General features: G+C 43.9%; 1 protein-coding gene across 3 annotated transcripts in view; it reads left to right on the forward strand.

Annotated features, from left to right (window-relative positions):
- KCNQ5 (potassium voltage-gated channel subfamily Q member 5) overlaps positions 1 to 20,473 on the forward strand; it is a 624,758-nt gene that overhangs the window by 519,883 nt on the left and 84,402 nt on the right. The window contains exons 8-9 of one of the 3 annotated variants that reach the window (XM_027550934.1): positions 8,873 to 8,967; positions 13,423 to 13,449. In XM_027550934.1, coding sequence (XP_027406735.1) covers positions 8,873 to 8,967; positions 13,423 to 13,449 — 122 coding nt within the window. Of the gene's footprint in view, positions 1 to 8,872; positions 8,968 to 13,422; positions 13,450 to 19,501; positions 19,559 to 20,473 lie in introns of all 3 variants that reach the window. The other 2 variants (XM_027550933.1, XM_027550935.1) reach the window with 2 other exon arrangements.

Genomic DNA, 20,473 nt, shown 5'->3' on the forward strand with positions numbered 1-20,473 from the left:
CAACTATCAATGATGTTTAGAATACCTGCCCAATGTCACCACTTGTATTAATAATGTCTGAGACTTGTGATGTGCCTCTTGCTGTGTGGTGTGTTTCTACCCCATTCTGTCACTTGATCCCCAGGACAAGCCTAGAAAGAGGTAGGACTCAAGTCCTTGGTGTTTGAATCTGAATCTAGTGCTCTGGAATCTGAAGTCCAGTGCACTGGGCGTATCCAGTGCCTCATAGATATGTCTCTGAAGCCTGGGGATTCGTATTTCAAGGTCCTTCAGAAGTTCCATGTGAGGAGTTTCCTTCTAGAGCGATTGCACCAGTTCAGGGTGGAGCCAAGTACTTTGTAGGAAACAGAGACAGGTGGATGAAATAAGTTTGTGAAATGAATGCTGACCGGGGGCTTATTTTCCTGAGGGAAGAGATAAGAAGATGCTGTTCTGGAGAAATGAGTTGGCCGCAAAGAAAAGCAAACTGTATATTGAAACTTTGGCTTCCTCCTAGGAGAGAATTGAGCCTTTATCCCATTACCCTAAAGTGATGCCCCTAAAGTAAACTCAGACCACTGACACAGAGCTTGTACATCTTTTGTAATGCTTCAGTCATAAATAAGGACAGATGCTGAAAAAAAAAATCATCCTAGATATGAAAATCATGACTTCAGAAAAAGAAGAAAACAGAAAAGGAGATAAAACTGAAAATCTAGAAAAGTAGAATAAAAAGAGATGAAAAAAGAAACAAAAAAGTAGGAAATTTGGATAACCATTCCAGGAGATCAAATATTCAGCCAACATAAATACTTCACAAAGAGTACAGGAAAACTGAAGGTAGCATTTTGTCAAAGAAATTTCATATTCTGGATCTCCAGAACTGAAGGACAGGAGTGGCCACAGTAAAAGACCTACCCACCCCCCAACCCCTGCAAGGGCTCAGCCCTGATAACAAAAAAGCTTCACGGGATACCCTTGTGAAATATGAGAACTCTTGCAAGAAAGTGAATCCTAAATGCTTTCTGAGCAGAACATACCCAAAGGGTCCTGAATCTAGATTGCATGGATTTCTCATTAGTAACCTTAAAATTAGAAGACAGTGGAACAATAGTTTCAAAATTGTGGAGGAAAATTATGTCCAATCTAGAATTTTTTATCCAGCCATAATATTCATGGAGTGTGACAGTCACATAAAGACGTTTTCAGATATGCAAATTCTCAACATTTTACCTACCATTTACACTTACTCAAGAAGCCAATATATATATTTTACATTTTCCTTATCCATTCATCTGTTGATGGCCACTTGGATTGTTTCCATGTCTTTAATTGGCTGTACAGCTGTAAGTGGGATTGCTGAATCATATGGTGGTTCTGTTTTTAATTTTCTGAGGAACCTCCATGCTGGTTTTCTTTGCAATGTATATGCATATGTATATATGTATGTATGTTGCAACAACACAGATGGACCCTGTTATTATACAAAGCGAGAGAGCCAGGCAAAAAGACAAATACTGCATGGTCTCACTTATACGTAGAATCCAGAATTTTTTTTTAAAATGTCCATCTAGAAACAGAAGCAAAAAGTGATTGCCAGGAGCTGGAAGGTGGGGAAATAGGATGAAAGGCTACAAGCTTTCAGCTATGAGAATGAATAGGTTCTGAGGATCTAATGTGAAACGTGGGGACTGTCACTGATAACCATGTTGTATAACTGAAATTTGCTATGATTGTAGAACTTAAATGTTCCACACCAAACAAAAAAAAGACAAATATGTTAGGTGATGGATTGCCTAAATGAAGGAGATTCTTTCAAAATGTATACATACATTAAACCATCATGATGTAAACTTTGAAGATCTCACAATTTTATAAGTCAATTATACCTCAATAAAACTGAAGTCCAAAAAAAAAGAAGGAGAAGGAAAAGCTGCTTGAATTGATCCTCCAAAACAAGGACATGAACCAAGAGAGGAAGGAAACATGGGATCCAGGGAACAAGAGATGCCACACAGGAAGGAGAGCTCAGAGAGCTCAGGGCAGGCCTGGGGAGAAGTCGTCAGGGAGACACAGTGGACTCACAGCTTTCTCAACATAGCTGATGAATAGAATTTTTGAGTTCTGTTCCAAAGTTTAGGAATGTTTTCCTCATAGGTACATAAAGGCAAATCAATAAATTAGAATAGGGTAATACTAACTCTACAAATGTATGGATGTGAGAGTTGGACTATGAAGAAAGCTGAGCACCAAAGAATTGATGCTTCTGAACTGTGGTGTTGGAGAAGACTCTTGAGAGTCCCTTGGACTTCAAGGAGATCCAACCAGTCCATTCTAAAGGAGATCAGTCCTGGGTGTTCATTGGAAGGACTGACGCTGAAACTGAAACTCCAATACTTTGGCCACCTCATTCGAAGAGCTGACGCATTGGAAAAGACCCTGATGCTGGGAGGGATTGGGGGCAGGAGGAGAAGGGGACAACAGAGGATGAGATGGCTTGATAGCATCACTGACTCGATGGACATGAGTTTGAGTGAACTCCGGGAGTTGGTGATGGACAGGGAGGCCTGGCATGCTGTGATTCATGGGGTCGCAAAGAGTCGGACATGACTGAGCGACTGAACTGAACTGAACTCTACAAAGTCTACCTAGACAGTATATTAAAAAGCAGAGACATTAGCTTGTCAACAAAGGTCCATCTAGTCAAGGCTATGGTTTTTCCAGTGGTCATGTATGGCTGTGAGAGTTGGACCATAAAGAAAGCTGAGCACCGAAGTATTGATGCTTTTGAACTGTGGTGTTGGAGAAGACTCTTGGAAGTCCCTTGGACAGAAAGGAGATCCAACCAGTCCATCCTAAAGGAAATCAGTCCTGAATATTCATTGGAAGGACTGATGCTGAAGCTGAAGCTCCAATACTTTGGCCACCTGATGCAAAGAGCTGGCTCAATTGAAAAGACCCTGATGCTGGGAAAGATTGAAGGCAAGAGGAGAAGGGGATGACACGGGATGAGATGGTTGGATGGCATCACCAACTCAATAGACACGAGTTTGAGTGAACTCTGGGAGTTGGTGATGGACAGGGAGACCTGGTGTGCTGCAGTCCATGGGGTCACAAAGGGTCAGACACGACTGAGCGACTAACAGAACTGAACTGAACTCTACAAAAAGCCAAAATTAATTATACAGGAAAGAAAATAGTAATCAACAGTACATCACATTTCTGAGCTAGGAACCATGGTTATGTGGTCAAAGTAACGCAAGCATAAACAGTTAACTAAAGTTAACTGAAAGTTAACTAGAATTAACTAAAATTTTTCAGTAGGATGAGACAGGGGCACGTGTGTACATGGCTATGTCATTATCTTCTATGGTAAGAAAATTAAAAACCTCAAAGAGATGTGAGAGCAATCCCTAAAATAAGGATTCTTAAAAGCAAAAGCTATAAAAATTGAAGGGGTTGCCATTAAAGAACAAAAATGAGTGAGAAGTAAATTGGAAAAAAAGAGATGACTGGTTTTTACCCTAAATATTTTTGTTCTCCAGCTTCTTAAATTTTGTACCTTGAAAAAGTTGTTCCATGTTAGCTATACCTTTGGATGATCAGCCACAATTAAGATTTCCAGAAAGAATCCAACATTCCATAGCTATAATACTCCAGACAGAACAAACTGCTGCTGCTGCTAAGTTGCTTCAGTCGTGTCCAACTCTGTGCGACCCCATAGACAGCAGCCCACCAGGCTCCCCGTCCCTGGGATTCTACAGGCAAGAACACTGGAGTGGGTTGCCATTTCCTTCTCCAATGCATGAAGGTGAAAAGTGAAAGTGAAGTCTCTCAGTCGTGTCCGACTCTTAGCGACCCCATGGACTGCAGCCTACCAGGCTCCTCCATCCATGGGATTTTCCAAGCAAGAGTACTGGAGTGGGGTGCCATTGCCTTCTCTGGAACAAACTACTAAATCCTCCCTAAAGCATAATTACACTGACATGGTGCTCATCATTAGAGACCAAAGTGTGAACTTGTTTGGCTGCCTCAAGCACCAGCTTGCATGGTAAACGGTGAACCTGGCTTTCGTTTTGTTTCTTGCTGACTCATCCATGGGAGTGCATGTGCCATATAAATTAAGTCCCTCAAGGCAATGTCTTGCTAACCACCATGTCATTTTAGCCTTGAAGAGAGGAGCGCTGGCTCCTGGATCACATGGCTGTGGCCTTGGGTTCAGCTTCAAGAAGCGATTAGCTGAGGAGAGCTGAGCAGAGGACAGAGGTATTGGAGGGTGAGAATAATAGACTCGCTCCGCTGCCTCTTTGCTGACTAGCATCAGCCCTGAGGCAGGGGCCGCTGGCTTCCCTGTTCTCCCATTCATAAGATATTTTTAGGAGAAGCATGATGGAGGGAATAGAGCTTAGCTGTTGAGATAAATTTGATAGAAAAAGAGTAAGAAGCCAGATCTCACTGCTAAGAAAATGTTCAATTTTCTAAGAGTGGCCTCTTTTGCCCCTAGTTCTTTATAATGTTGGCAGGTAATGTCTTGGTCCCATTTTTTTTTTTTTGGGGGGGGGGCGTACTGTTGTTTCAATTTTTTTTCACTTTTATCTAATAATGCTCAGACCTGCTGTGTACTTCTAACGTCTACGTGAGTCCTACTTCCAAAGTATCTGAGTTCACATACATCTGACTCCTTCCATGAAAGTTGTCTTATTAAAGCCATGTGGGTGGGGATGGGCCCTCTGGCCTTCACTATAGAAATTGTTGTTCACTTGCTCAGTCATATCCAGCTCTTTGTGACCCCATGGACTGCAGCACACCAGGCTTCCCTTCACTAGCTCCCAGAATGTGTTCAAATTCATGCCCATCAAGTAGGTGATGCCATCCAACTATCTCATCCTCTGTTACCCCCTTCTCCTCCTGCCTCAAATCTTTCCCAGCATCAGGGTCTTTTCCAATCAGTTGGCTCTTTGCATCAGGTGGCCAAAGTATTGGAGCTTCAGCTTCAGCATCAGTCCTTCAATGAATATTCAGGGTTGATTTCCTTGAGGATTGATGAGTTTGATCTCCTTGCAGTCCAAGCAACTCTCAAGAGTCTTCTCTAGCATCACAGTTCAAAAGCATCAATTCTTTGGCTGCAATAATAAAACCATGTGTCTTTACTGATTACTCTATATCACTTGTAGATTGTGTTTGTACAGTATTTGCCAAAATTAATGTTTCAAGATGATACAATAATTGCTTGTTCTCTATAAGCTGCCATGATGCGTAGCATAAGTCTTGAGAGATTTGTAGGTTATATCAACATGAGCTGTGTGAGGAAGGCTCTGGGCAAGGAAGTGGCATCGATTATTTAAACCTTTCTCAATAACATAAAACCCCTCAGGTCCTACTATATATTTCCCCACTTTTTTATATCACTCTGGAACATCTTATTGAAGTATAAGGTGCTTGAGGAATGCAGCACAGCTCCTAGAAAACTGTGCTGCATGTCTCCAGCAACGAGTGGAAGAGCAGACCAGATCAGCACCCCAGGGTCTCAGGGTCCCCCCCTCCCCCAGGGGAGCTCCGCACTGCCTGCTAACAGCAAGGATAGGCTCCCCTGCTTTTGTACTTTGGGGAAGTAGAAGCACAGAGTGTGTACTCTTCTGTGTCTTGTTTGTCTCACTCAACAGTATTCATGTAAAGTTCATCCACATTGTTGGGCATAGTTATAGTGGACGGTTCCTGTGTGATGCTCCACTGTGTTAACATACCACAGCCCACCTGTTCATTGTCCTGACAGCTGCTTAAACATTCCTGACTTCGGTTGATTAGGAAGGCTTCCCAGGTGGCTCTAGTGGTAAACAACTCACCTGACAATGCAGGAGACATAAGAGACGTGGGTTCTATCCCTGGGTCCAGAAGAGCCCCTGGAGAAGGGCATGGCAACCCACTCCAGTATTCTTGCCTGGAGAATCCTGTGGACAGAGGAGCCTGGTGGGCTACAGTCCATAGAGTCACAAAGAGTTGGACACGACTGAAGCAACTTAGCCTGCACGTACCCTGTTTAGACATAGAAAACAAACAAATCTATGATTACCAAAGGGAAAAGATGCAGGGCAGGATTAAACTAAGAGTTTAGGATTAAAATATGCACAATACTATATATAAAATAGATGAATAAAGACCTAATGTATAGCACAAGAAACTACACACAATACTCTGTAATAACCTGTATAGGAAAAGAATCTGAAAATAACTAGATATATGTATAACAGAATTACTTTGCGATACCTAACACAACAGTGTAAATCAACTCTACTTCAGTTTTTTTAAAAGGGCTAGAGCTGGTGAGACTCACAGGTAGAGAGAACAGCATATTAATAGTGGCTACCAGTGGAGAGGGGAGGGGCAAGATAAAGGTAGGGGATTAAGATGTACAAACTATTATGTATAAAATAAATAGGCTACAAGGCTGTGTTGTGCAACATGGGAATACAGCCAATAGTTTATTTTTTTATAATTTTATTTCTTTGTTTACTCCTTTACTTTGGGCTTTGCTGGGTCCTCGTTGCTTTGTGCCAACTTTCTATAGTTTCAGCAAGCAAGGAATACTTCTCTTTTTAGTGCATGGACTTCTCATTGCTGGTGGCTTCTCTTGTTACAAAACACAGGCTCTAGCCACTTGGGCCTCAGCAGTTGGAGCACAAAGTCTCGATAGTTACAGTTTACAGATTCTAAAGTACAGGCTCAGAAGTCGTGGCGTGTGGCTTAGTTGCTCCATGGAATCTTCCCGGAACAGGGATCTAACCTGTGTCCTCTGCATCGGCAGCCATATTCCTATCCACTGTGCCACCAGGGAACTCCAAGCCAATATTTTATAACTACAAATGAAATATAAACCTTTAAAAATTGTGAATGACTATATTGTATACATGTATATTGTGCACCAACTTCAGTTCAGTTCAGTTTGGTTTGGTTGCTCAGTCGTGTCCAACTCTTCGAGACCCCATGAACCGCAGCACGCCAGGCCTCCCTGTACATCACCAACTCCCGGAGTTTACCCAAACTCATGTCCATTGAGACGGTGATGCCACCCAACCATCTGATCCTCTGTCGTCCCCTTCTCCTCCTGCCCTCAATCTTTCCCAGCATCGGGGTCTTTTCCAGGCCGAAGTATTGGAGTTTCAGCTTCAGCATCAGTCCTTCCAAAGAACACTCAGGACTGATCTCCTTTAGGATGGACTGGTTGGATCTCTTTGCAGTCCAAGAGACTCTCAAGAGCCTTCTCCAATACCACAGTTCAAAAGCATCAATTCTTCTGCACTCAGCTTTCTTTATGGTCCAATTCTCACATCCATACATGACTACTGGAAAAACCGTAGCCTTGACTAGATGGACCTTTGTTGACAAAGTAATGTCTCTGTTTTTTAATATGCTGTCTAGATTGGTCATAACTTTCCTTCCAAGGAGTAAGCATCTTTTAATTTCATGGCTGCAATCACCATCTACAGCGATTTTGGAGCCCAAACAAATAAAGTCAGCCACTGTTTCCACTATTTCCCCATCTCTTTGCCATTTACTTCAATAAATAAATACATAGGAAAATTAATATTAAGGTTAAAAAGAAATAGTGCTGTTTACAACATTATAGTGTACCTCTTTTGATGAACTTATAAGCATATCTGTTAAATATAGATGTAAGAGTGAGTAGCTGTCCTATAGGGTATTTATACTTCAGCTATAATAAATATGGCCAAAGTTTTCCAGATTAGTTATATCAATTTTAAGTCTTTTTTTCTGCACACATTTATTCAATGATCATCTCATGGAAAGGAATATTATTAGATTACTGTTTTCTTCATCGTAGGTTTCAAAATCATGAATGAGGGTCAGACAGCAGGATTGTGACCTGTTTATATGAATTTGCCACACAAAATAGAATGTTTTGATTTATGACTTAAAAATTTTCCTCTCAGGAGAGTAGAGTAAACACTTGGTCCCTAGAGATGTTTTCAGACTTATTGCAAAGGAAGAAATTCACCAAAATCTCTGTGGCAAGTAAGTGCAGGCTATCTCTCTGATAGACAGTTCAGAGGGAAGCTTCCAACAGCAGTCACCAAGCAGGCAGCAAGGACCAGGGAGGGATGCTAAGACCAAGAGCCAGGCAACCTGAGATGACGTCTCACCTCTGCCATCCTTGTGTTAATTTCTTGATTTATCTGAGCCTTTATTTTCTTATTTACAAAATAAGGTCTTAATCCAGACTCCAATTTGTGAGAGTTACATGAAAATACTTTGTATCACATGTATGGGGTATAATTATGTGAAGTAGACCAAGCTTGTGTTTTACGTCAAAGACCTATGAACGTGTTCTTAGATGCCAACGTTAAATCCTTGTGTGCTTTGCGGTCATATTCCTGAGAATACATTGCCCCACCTTGTTTAACAGTGCCTTCATTGTTAGCATTAGAAGTACTGTGTGGTTCAACCTCAAGGGATTTCAGTATATCACTAACATGCCCTGGTGGTCAGCAGTTAACCAGCTAGCTTACTAATTAATTTACTAATTGCACTACGGATTTCCTTTCTCTCACAAGTGGTGATGAAGTGCGTGCTCCCAGGAGGCATGGTCACCTCCCATGTCTTCCCCTAACCAGTCCCAAAACTCCTGTGTTAGGCTTTGTCGTGCTTTTACTTTTGATATGAGTTATTTTGAAAAGCAGTTCTTCAGATGTGATGGAATATGTATGACAGTTAACCAAAAATGCCAGAATCTTCTTCAACTCAGGTGTTTATCGGGGCTGAACATAACAAGGAAAAGATGCATCATCTGTATGAATTTGCTTATCTCCTCCTCACTGCATTCTCTCCCCTTCTCTCTTGTTTTTCTTTCTTATGTCCCCACGTGTGCCGTGTGCAGTGCGTTTGGCGTAGTTACGCAGCCGATGAGAAATCTGTCTCCGTTGCAACCTGGAAGCCGCACCTGAAGGCCTTGCACACCTGCAGCCCCACCAAGTAGGTGTCAGTGTGACAGTCGGTGCTGTAGCTGAGTCTCCTTAAGTTTGTGAAACAAACCACACACACACAACCACACACACACCCATAACCACACACATACACAATGTGTCGATTCGAGGAGTGTCTTATTCTCTGTTGTTTTTTGAGATTCAAACCTGTTTGGTAACAGCTCAGGTATGAAACTGAATGGACTCAGTATTATTGCTCACCATCCACATATTGGGCTTAAAGGTGAAAAGAATCTAAACTTTATAAAGACTTATTTTTACTGTTTCATGCTTATTTTCTAACATCTCATTTCATAAAGCCCGCCAGAATTCCTAAGGTAAATGCTGTGGTTCTGGAAAAACAGTGACTGTTAAAACGCCCCCCATCACCTGACCCAACAAAAGGCTGTTTGGGAAGCATTGTGTCTGCACATTTAAGTCCCTCAAAGTCATTTCTCCATGAGGGACTCCTTACAGGACAGGACAGGTGTTGAGCTTCACTTGCAGATCAAACAGACATCAGTAGTGAAACAAGAGAAGTGGATACAGTGAGGTAAGGGGAGCACTCCAGTTCAGTTTGGGATTAGTGTTCAAAATTTAAAGAGACCTTACCTCCATTCATATGTTATCTGCCAAATAGGTCACCTGGCTATGCTTCAGCTCAGGGTGGGGGAGTCACACCCCCCTGTGCTTGGAAGGGAGGCGGCTGGGAAGATGCTACACAGACTGAGGGCTGCCACAGCATCTTTAATTCCCAAACAATCCCTAGTCCTGGAAGCCTGGACTGTGGTTCAGCTGACACACTAAACCATAATCACTATCTAATTAAAGAAATCCTCAGTGAAACTAGCAAAGCCAGTAAGCCAGAGGCTTGCTGTGAGTCACCCGCTGGACTAGTGGTCAGTCCCTGGATTGTGCAGAGTGCATCTGAGTGCCTGCTGTCCCCTTTCAGAGCCCATTACAGCCTTAGTCCCAGGGCCTCGTGGGATTGGAGGCAGCTGATGACTGTGACGGTCCCAGAAGACTCTTCTTACACAGTGCAGGAAACCAGCTGGGGCAGCCCTCACAGCTGGCTCCCTGGAGCCACTGTCTCCCAGGAGATCTGTGGGACCGTTATTAACTCATGGGATCTGTTACAATGCTTCCCTGCGCTGCCCTGAGCCTGGGGTTCACATCCATAGGTGATGATGAGAGCTGGCCAAGGTCACCTCTGACCCTACGGGGGAGGTCAGGGTCACACCTGTGCCAGCACCTGCGACAGAGATGCACTGACCCAGGATGCTGGAGGGGGCGCAGTCTCAGCAGGGATAGAATCCACTTTTCATTCAGATCTCAGAATTCAGTGAAATTCCCCTTATTCAGTATTAGATTCTTTCAAAGTTTTAGTATTTTAAAACATCAGTATTAGATTCTTTCAAAGTTTTAGTATTTTAAAACAAAAAAGGAATATAACTGGTGTGCCATCTATTCCTTGGGTATATATGAATCAAAAACGGGAATTGTATAGAAAGTATATGTCTCATCTCCAGGAAGGTTGCTGGGGAATGTGTAAGAGGTAGGCTAGTGGGAAAAAAAAGGAAAACAAAAGAAGGCTCTCGAGTGACAGGAGAGCGTAGGCTATTATTTTATTATGTGTGATTATTTGGCTTCCCACTTCCTGCCATTTTTGGTTTCAAAGCCATCCTGAAACCTGGAAAAGCTATTCAGTAATGAGTCAAATTCTTGCAGTGCACAAACTGTTGTTTTACTCCCATGGCTTCTTTTTTTCTGGTATTTTCCCTGTTTTTAGTGGGAGTGGAGAAATTTGTGCACATACCCTGCCTTCATCCTGCCCTCTGTGGCCACCAGCACCCTCCCCTCCCTCTCGTCTCCCTGAGCCCGGGAGCCTCTGGGTCTCAGCCTTATTTATGAATGACAAGTATGTGCCCAGGAGGACAACAGCCACTGCAAAGCTCCTCTCCCTTCAGTTCATAGTTTATTGTCCCAAACTGCATGGTTCTTAATCCTTGCTGTTATTGTCGTTTTTTGTTAAACCATTGAAAACATGATGGTTAATTATGGACTCTTTCTCAAGAAAAATATTCAATGCCCCAAAATCAAAATTTTGCCTACAATTTTAATGTATTTACAAACTCCCTGAAGACAAGTTCAGAACCTTTGCTTCAGAAACAATCCTGCTTTAATCAAATGTGTAGGTTTGTGAGGAGGCTAATTTACAATGACTTAGAGGGATAATTTTACATTTGTAACTAACTGGCTTACCAACTGCAGAGTGATGTAGTAAGAAACAGATCAAAACTTCTTCTTCACATCATGGATTTCCTAGAGTGTTTCAGGTTAAGAATCTCTGAAGGGTAAGTTCATTCACTCATTCATGGGTTCATGCAGACATGAGCACAGTCGGGGAGGAAGGCATTTCCCTCTGCCTTTCTAGGTCCTTCCAGATGGTCTAAGAATTAAGTTGACTTGAGACAGATTAACAGGAGAAAATCAAGAGTTTAGCAATATGTTCACATGAGAGGGACCCAGGAGAACGGAGTGACTCGACAGAAGTGCCAAAGCCCTCTCCTTAAACTCCACCTTCAGCTGAAGACAAAGGAGGGTGTCGGGTCTGGTTTGGGAGGAAGGCAGCGCACCTGGAGACAGGGAAGCAGCTGCTTGGCAAAGGAGTTGCCTCTGCTGGTTGGACTAGCAGAGAAGGCAGGACTCGGAGAGGACTCTGGTGGAGACAGTCACCTCCAGGCCCTGCCGAGCGTCCCCACCACACCTGGCCCATCACCCTCACAGACCTCTCTGGTGACAGCCCTATTCTGGGGAAGCAGGCCCTTTATCTAAATTCTTTTAGGTCGTTAAGGGAGAGATAACAAGAAAAACTTCCTAAGACTTCCTTTTCTTAAAAAAATTAATCAGCCTGAGGCTCAAGAGGGAAGGGACATATGTATCCCTATGGCTGATCCTTGCTGATCTATGGCAGAAACCATACAATATTGTCATTATCCTTCAATTAAAAATAAAGAAAGAAAATAAATAAAGAAAGAAAGAAAATCAGCCTGAATTTATCCTCATGCCAGAGACACACTTTGGGGTGCCAGATTTTGGAGGTGCCACATTCTGCTCCCCTACAGCACCTACTGGGTCACAGTGCTGCTCTGGGCACAGGGAGTGCAGCAATGGAGGAGGAAAGCCAAGAGAATCTCAGGCTGAGCTCAAGGAGTCTAAATGCAAGAGATACTGGGAAGAGACAGTAAAAATAAATAAGCAAAACATTTAATAGAGTAGATGATGCTAAGAGCTAAAGAGAAAAGTAAAGTAGAGGAGGAATTAGGGGGGGCATTGGGGACTATGATTTTAAATAGCTGGTCAAGGGAGAGATTATACTATCAACAGCAGGAGAAGCAACAATGACTTTGTTATCAGTAAAGACCGAAGCCTGAGATCTTGTCCTCCCAGTGAGAGACACTGTGGGCTGCCTTGACTGCTCATCGTTATCCCAGGGAGAAGGATGATGGAACGGCTGTGAGGGGGCGGGGGCAGAGATGCTCCTCAGATCTTCCGGACACTCTCCTTTCTGATCCAGTTCGTCTGCTGCATGCACTTTGGAGGTCTTAGCAATTGCAAAGTTTTGTTTTAACGACAGAAGGATTTAGGGAAGGAACACTTTTCTTGATTTTCATCTCAAAGAGAGTGAAGGCTGTGCAGAGGGTGAAGCACCAATAACTATGCTATTTGGGGAAATGAGTCAGATAGTTTATGAAGCTGTGTGGATCATCAAGCTCCCCGGGGCCACGTGGCACCTTAGGGAGTTAGAATTTAGAGATTTTCAACTTCAAGGCCTTCCATTCATTCATAAGAAAATTGAGACCCACAAGAAAGTGAGCCACGTGCCCAAGGACACACAGCTCATTTACAAAGAGTGGGGACCCTACACCATGTTGGATAGACCCAAATTTCCTACAACAGTTTATTAGACCACCCAACACTAAGCTAGGTTGGCTATGTGCCTAATTTCCTGCAAGGAATTCACATTAAAAAAAAAAACAAATCTTCCTCAACAAGTCATTAACATACAAAACCACAGTCACACATGAACTAAAGCAGATTAAATAGCCCCAGGGTCTGCCTGAACCACAGGGACTCCAGCTTCACTGTAACCAGCACAGCAGTTCTAAGAGTCCTTACTGATGCTGGTTAGATCAGAACCACTTTTTCCTAAACCCTGGATGACTTTGGCTGATGAAGACTCTATAGCTTTCGGTCACATGTGGGCGGTATCTCGGGTCTGTGCCACAAAGAACACAAGTTAGAAATTTGGATACATTTATGATGAAGTGTTTTGCTTCTATGGCTCTTGCTCGAAAAGAAAGGATTAATCAAGGTACTTGATTCCCCAGTTTGGTCATTATCAAGTGCTGTAAATGTGTTCACCATGTATCATCATTTTTCTTCTGTCTGCACGCACCTGAAGGAAAGAGCAAGGGGAAGCTTCAAGCAGGTTTGTAATTTCTGTTCTGCTACGTGTTTGTTGGTAAATCTGATCCCTCACCTATGTTTTAAATGTGTCTCGTGAGAAAAATCGATCAACAAATGCAAGGTGATTCAAAGTGACCTTTCACAAGATTGCCTGCAAAGGTTGCTGTTGTATTGATTTTTTCCCCCCCTTGGGAGTGTCTTTCCCTAAGTCACTCAGTGCTTTTTACAATCTGCAGAGCATGGGACATTCTAGGGAAAAAATAATATTTATGGTTTTTGGTTGTTCCTTGCTGCTGTTTTCCCAGAGTCTGACTGAGTATTCAAATCCCATGAAGCAGGATAAGATCTACTCCCTTCACAGGCTCCTTCTTTTAGAGTGAGAAATTGCATGATTTGGGGCAGGGGATGGGAAGGAACACTGTGTTCAGGAGGTAAGGACAAGCTCTATGCAACGTCTCCAGCTCGTTCAGAACTCAGGCGCCCTAATCCTTTAGTTAGGAAGAAGATAATCCTCCCAGACACATCACCAAATGAAGTTCACTGTACGGTCATTCTTCCGTGCCTTAGAAGGAAATGCTTTATCAGATTAAGTAGTAGAAAGCTAGACCCAGAGGGAACAGGAACTGAAAGAGCACATTTTAACCTGGTTTCGTGACTGCCAAGAAGGATCTGGGTTTGAGAACAGAACCCAGAAGGAGAGAGCTGCATGGATCCCAGCCCAGATGGGGTGAGGAGGGACAGAGAAGAACCAGCAGGGAGTCCCAGCCCCTGGGATTCCTTCCCATGAGGGATGCAAGGCTTTTCCGGTCATGATCACCCATCCCAGTAATGAAGAAACACAGGCACCCCCTGCCCTGGGCTGGCCCCTGAGTGGGGAGCCAACGGTGGTCCAGGGATTGTGTCGTTAGCTTTGTGCTGTTATACGAATGACTCTTATATATTTATCATGATGTATTTATTCACTCCTGAAACCAGAGTTGCAAGTTCTCTAGAGGTGATGAGTCTCTGGGTCATCCATTTCTGCGTTATCTCAATCAACACTTACGACGATTATAAACAGCCACAAAGAAACCTTCGTTTGTGATGAGAGGTAGATGCGATTGGACGTACCCACTTGTCAGGGCCGGGAAGCCCACACGGGTTCTGGCACTGGAGACGCTTCTTTCACGTGGCAGATACACAGTAAAAGCAGAAGGCAGTGGTGCTCTCCAGGTGGTGTTTCCAGAAAGTTTTAGTGGCTCGAAGAGTTGCTCTTCACTTTGGAGGTATTTGTGCTCAAAGAGAAGAACTGGGCTTTAGACACTGGACGAGGTGGGCCGAGCGGCTGTGCCCCTCGTGTCCTGCTCTGTGTAGACTCCACACAACCCCACCCTCCTCCTGGGTGGAAATTCTCGAGACAAAGTCAAACGAAGTAAATCATAGTCACTGTGTGCCGTTTTGGTCTCTTGGGTGACATTCGAAGTTTTCTTTGTCTTGAGAGCATCGATTTACAGATTATCTCCAAGAGGAGCCTGTCAATTTATAGTCAGTGTGAAAAAAAAAAAAAAAGGACCCCATCGTCTCCAAGTCCTCAGCACAGAGACCCTCTTTGGCAGACATGACCTGAAAATCAGGTCACCTGTCTGGGTTTCGTCCTCCGGAGGGGACATTTGTGGTGGTTTTGCTTCAGTACAGCCGTGACTGAGGGGCCACTCTGGGCTGACGGCAACACTGCCCTTCTCCAAAGATCACCGAGGCAGAGGGCACAGGCAAGACTCTAGTGGTCAGGCTGCCGTCCCCTGTCCAAACGCGAACCGAGCAGACTACGACCAAATGTTCTAAATGCCGTGATGCTCGTGTTATTTTTATACCTAAAACATTATACTGTGTTTACCTAAACGTCATATACCATGTTCATATACCTAAAGCATTAAGATCTATTCTGCATGGTTGGGGCTGAGTCTGTCAAAGATTACCCACCCTCCCCTGTAGACTTGTACTTGGGGCTTCCCTGGTGGCTCAGCAGTAAAGACTCCATCTGCAATGCAGGAGACACAGGAGACGCAGGTTTGATCCCTGGATCAGGAAGATCCCCTGGAGGAGGAAATGGCAACCCACTCCAGTATTCTTGCCCAGAGAATCCCCATGGACAGAGAAGCCGGGCAGGCTACAGTCCATAGGGTCACAAGGAGTCGGACACGACTTAGTGACTAAGCAACAAAAAAACAGACTTCACCTGAGCCACACTGCTGGCTCAGAGACTCACACAGAGACATCTAGCTTCTCCGCGGTCTTTGAACATTTGGCAAAAGCCACCGTGAACACACCGCATGTTGCTGTGTGGCACACGTCTTACTTCACGCTTCACCAGCCCACACTGGGGTCTCCTGTACGCCAGTCCACATATGATGTCACCATGTGTGAAGCTATGACGGGCAATGTGCTCCGTAAACACTTCTTGGGTGACATAATAAAATACCCCTGACCTCTAGTACTTGACGTGAAGAGAGAGAAAAGACCAACAAGAGAGATCAAGAGGAGGAATATAAAAAGAGAGAAAATGAAAAGTTAACAACATTTCAGTCATCTGAAGGAAATAAGGGGCAGTCCCACTTTAATGTGACCTTCGCTTCCCCCGCTGTGACCCCCGGGGCAGCGACGTGTTCATGGCAGATGCAGACCGGTTGTAGTAACAACAGCAGCACCAGCCCAGGAAGTAACAATTCTGCCCTCCACTGAGCAAGTGTGCACAAAGGAAGTGCATCCTGATGATAATTCTCCCTTAGAAGCAGCAGCTCTGAGTCCAGCATATGGCTGGCGAGTGCTGGACCCAAGTTCAGACCGGCTGATAACACTGCTTTGGCTACAGCTCTACCACTGTGATTCAGATAAGGGAGCGTGGATACACTGCAGCCAACCCTTTTATCCTCCAGAGCCTGGAATCTCCTAAAGGCTTCCTCAAGGGACCTCTTCATACATGCTAAGACCTGGGAGGGACCCAGATGTAGGAGAGTCTACCCAGCAGCCAGCACTGCCCTCATCGAGGGGCCAGGACAGTAGATCAGGCCTCTCTCTACACACTCATCTACACCCCTGGGGAACTGGGTCCCCAGCTTCAGGACCTTCTTGTGAGAAGATTTCATCTTCCTACATGGAGATTAGCTCGTGCTTTCTAAAAACTCGTGCAGAGCCTCTCGGGCTAAGGAAAGGCACCCAGTCCCAAGATGGTGACCAATTCAAAAATCTTAAAAAATACAACACATCAGCCTCCAGGAGAGCTTGCTAATCTAGCTTAGCTGAACAAGAGTGACCGTGGTCCCAGGTCAGGTGTGAATCACCATCCATCTCAGCCGACCCTACCCTGTTCCTCTTCTGAAGCCAAAAACACTGCTTCTTGGGCATCGTTCATCGTTTTCCTTTCCATCTTTCCACTGAAACAGTTTTCATCCCATGCGTGGTGGTAAATGATGTCTACTGATTTTATTCTAATTAATCATCCCCCTGAGTAACTTTTCCCACTCATTTTATAAGCTGGGCAGTTCTCCGTTTGGGTATAAATGGCCACTTCGCAAGGACAGAATGTCCCTGTAAATGCATCCAGCATCCTCACCTTCCTCTCTGCCGCCTCCACCAAGCTGACTAGGCTGTTAGTTAGCTATCACAATGGTACGAGAAAGCTCTTACTTCTTCCTACCTGTTAAGGTTTTATTGCTCCAAAGACAGATCATACATCAGAGGCTTGGGGAATATCCGTAAATCTCCCTGCCTCTGCTAACCCTGTCTGCTTAATCAACACTCAGTGGCTGTATGCCTGCTTTGTAGTTAAACCACTGTAATGCAGGTCATGAGGCATTAAGAGAGCCCTGCCAGACTTCTTAGTAGACTCTCTGAAGTTGCTTTAACGGGTACTTGTGAGACAGTTATAAAGATGCGTGTCTTAAAAGTTAAAGCATAAGCAAGACTCATTACGTTACATCCTGTGCTGTGATCCACAGGGTGCTTTGCCCGAACTGTTCCTGCACGGTTGCCTTTATTAGATTCTGAGTAGTGTGACTCTCAGGAGAGAATGCGACAGCACTGATGGAGACACCGTGCTCTTCTATTTCTTCTGCATTTATTTTCCATTATTTATATGTCTTTCTTTTGTGTGCAGTGAATGATCTGCATGGGCTATTAAACTAAACTCAGGGAAACAACTTCTTTTTTCGGCACAGCCAACTTGTGTCCTTACCGGCAAAAGGTTAGGTTGTTGCAAAAAAATTTTTTTTCAAAATAGTCTCTCCTTCTGTTCACATTTATTGATCCAAGGAAAGGATTTAGTCTTTGAAAAGCACATTGTAAGAGTTAATATAAGAAAAATGATCTTTTTCTTACAAACTAGCAACCTAGAATATTTCCTTCTATCTTTCAGAACATGTTCTATCTGACAATTGGTTCCTTATATTTATACCTTCAGTTCAGTTCAGTTTAGTTCAATCACTCAGTCATGTCTGACTCTTTGCAACCCCATGAATTGCAGCACACCAGGCCTCCCTGTCCATCACCAACTCCCAGAGTTCACTCAGACTCACGTCCATTGAGTCAGTGATGCCATCCAGCCATCTCATCCTCTGTCGTCCCCTTCCCCTCCTGCCCCCAATCCCTCCCAGCATCAGAGTCTTTTCCAATGAGTCAACTCTTCACATGAGGTGGCCAAAGAACTGGAGTTTCAGCTTTAGCATCATTCCTTCAAAGAACACCCAGGGCTGATCTCCTTTAGAATGGACTGGTTGGATCTCCTTGCAGTCCAAGGGACTCTCAAGAGTCTTCTCCAACACCATAGTTCAAAAGCATCAATTCTTCTGAGCTCAGCTTTCTTCACAGTGCAACTCTCACATCCATACATGACCACTGGAAAAACCATAGCCTTGACTAGACGGACCTTTGTTGGCAAAGTAATGTCTCTGCTTTTGAATATGCTATCTAGGTTGGTCATAATTTTCCTTCCAAGGAGTAAGTGTCTTTTAATTTCATGGCTGCAATCACCATCTGCAGTGATATTGGAGCCCCAAAAAATAAAGTCTGACACTGTTTCCACTGTTGCCCCATCTATTATTTCCCATGAAGTGATGGGACCAGATGCCATGATCTTTGTTTTCTGAATGTTGAGCTTTAAGCCAAATTTTTCACTCTCCTCTTTCACTTTCATCAAGAGGCTTTTTAGTTCCTCTTCACTTTCTACCACAGGGGTGGTGTCATCTACATATCTGAGGTTATTGATATTTCTCCCGGCAATCTTGATTCCAGCTTGTGCTTCTTCCAGTCCAGCGTTTCTCATGATGTACTCTGCATAGAAGTTAAATAAGCAGGGTGACAATATACAGCCTTGATGTACTCCTTTTCCTATTTGGAACCAGTCTGTTGTTCCATGTCCATTTCTAACTGTTGCTTCCTGACCTGCATATAGGTTTCTCAGGAGGCAGATCAGGTGGTCTGGTATTCCCATGTCTTTCAGAATTTTCCACAGTTTATTGTGATCCACACAGTCAAAGGCTTTGGCATAGTCAAGAAAGCAGAAATAGATGTTTTTCTGGAACTCTCTTGCTTTTTCGATGATCCAGCTTCAGGTTTCATACAAATCAAGAACTTTTTTATTTCAAGGTGGATTCTTTAACCAGCTGAGCTATCAGGGAAGCCCCTATTTCAAAGCAATTAGTGTTATCTACTTCATTGATTCCTATAAAGATTTTAATAGTTCCAGAATATTTTATTCTTCAATCATTTATACCGTGTTGCACTGTTACTTATTACAAGGGTTTCTATACCCTAAAATATTTATATTCTTATTTTTGTATGCAGCAGATGCTAAGACATAGACTACCATCATTTGGAAAGCCTGCTTCAAATCTAATTGTTTCTACTTAACCATTAAGAACATGGCATCCATTTTGAGCAGCATAATTAATTTAGTTTGTCCTTGGTGTTTAAATAGTCCAGGTACTTGCATATGAATAATGAGGAAGCCAAATGGCTTTGCTTTTCAAGACCACAAGCCCCTGAGCCCTTTTCCAGTTGCAATGCCTAGTAACAACCTGCTGTCTCCCCCTCACTCCTAGTCAGGTCTGTAGTCATAAGCAGAAGCTCTTCAGAATACACACCTCATGGAAGCAGAGGTACCAGCATCCCGGCTGCTGACATGAGATCTGAGAATGCCAACTAACCTCAGGTGCATGACCAGGTCACCCGGCCCTCTACTGAGCCCTGCTCAGACTTACTCTTCTGAGGACTCCTGAATGAGGTTTCCAGCCCGCTTGTATTCCTTCCGCTGCCTGCTGCCTGCTTGGGTCCCCTGCGCCCTGGGGACGAACAGGCAGGTCCTAGTGGACCCTCCTGGCGGTGGACAATGCTGAGCCGTGCACGCACCGAGTTGTCCTGGCTCCACTGCGCTGCCGAATTGTGCAAGGGGCGAGAATTTGCAGGAGGCTTATCCTGTGAAGGGCTGAAACCTTTATTAAGCGTAACAATAACTACAGCGTTCTGAGTCCAGGAGGATTACCATGGGGATGCTGTGATGCCACCCAGTCCCTGGTAGGGATCCCCCAGGGGCCAACTGCACGCTGGCCATTTGAGGAACACGAGCATCTGGTGACAAGAACCCCTGCAGGGCGGACATGCCTTCTGCCCTAAGACAGCCCGTGGCCGGGGACCAGGGGCTGCACACCGTCAATGACCACAGTCGCCTTTTGGTTGCTTTCTCCAAAGAGAGGCCTCCTTCTTTCTTGGGGATAGGCTTTGGCAACCTTCCTAAAAAAACACTGTCTCATAAACCTTTCTCAAAAATCACATTCATAGATATCGCAAAAAAGCCGAAAAATAATGAAAACGTACTGGACTAGGGAAGAGTATTTTTTTAATCAATGTGTGTTTTCAATAGCAGTCACCTAATCCATTTAATAGTAAGCTCATCAAGGTGCTCTGCTGATTTGCAAAGGGGAAATGAACTACAAAAATTAATAAAAGTAAACTTTTTGTAGGAAAACACAAGAACAGATCTTTGGCTTGGAAAAGAAAATATTGCTTGGCTAAAA

This window comes from Bos indicus x Bos taurus, chromosome 9, assembly GCF_003369695.1.
Source record: "Bos indicus x Bos taurus breed Angus x Brahman F1 hybrid chromosome 9, Bos_hybrid_MaternalHap_v2.0, whole genome shotgun sequence".
Lineage (NCBI taxonomy): Eukaryota > Metazoa > Chordata > Mammalia > Artiodactyla > Bovidae > Bos > Bos indicus x Bos taurus.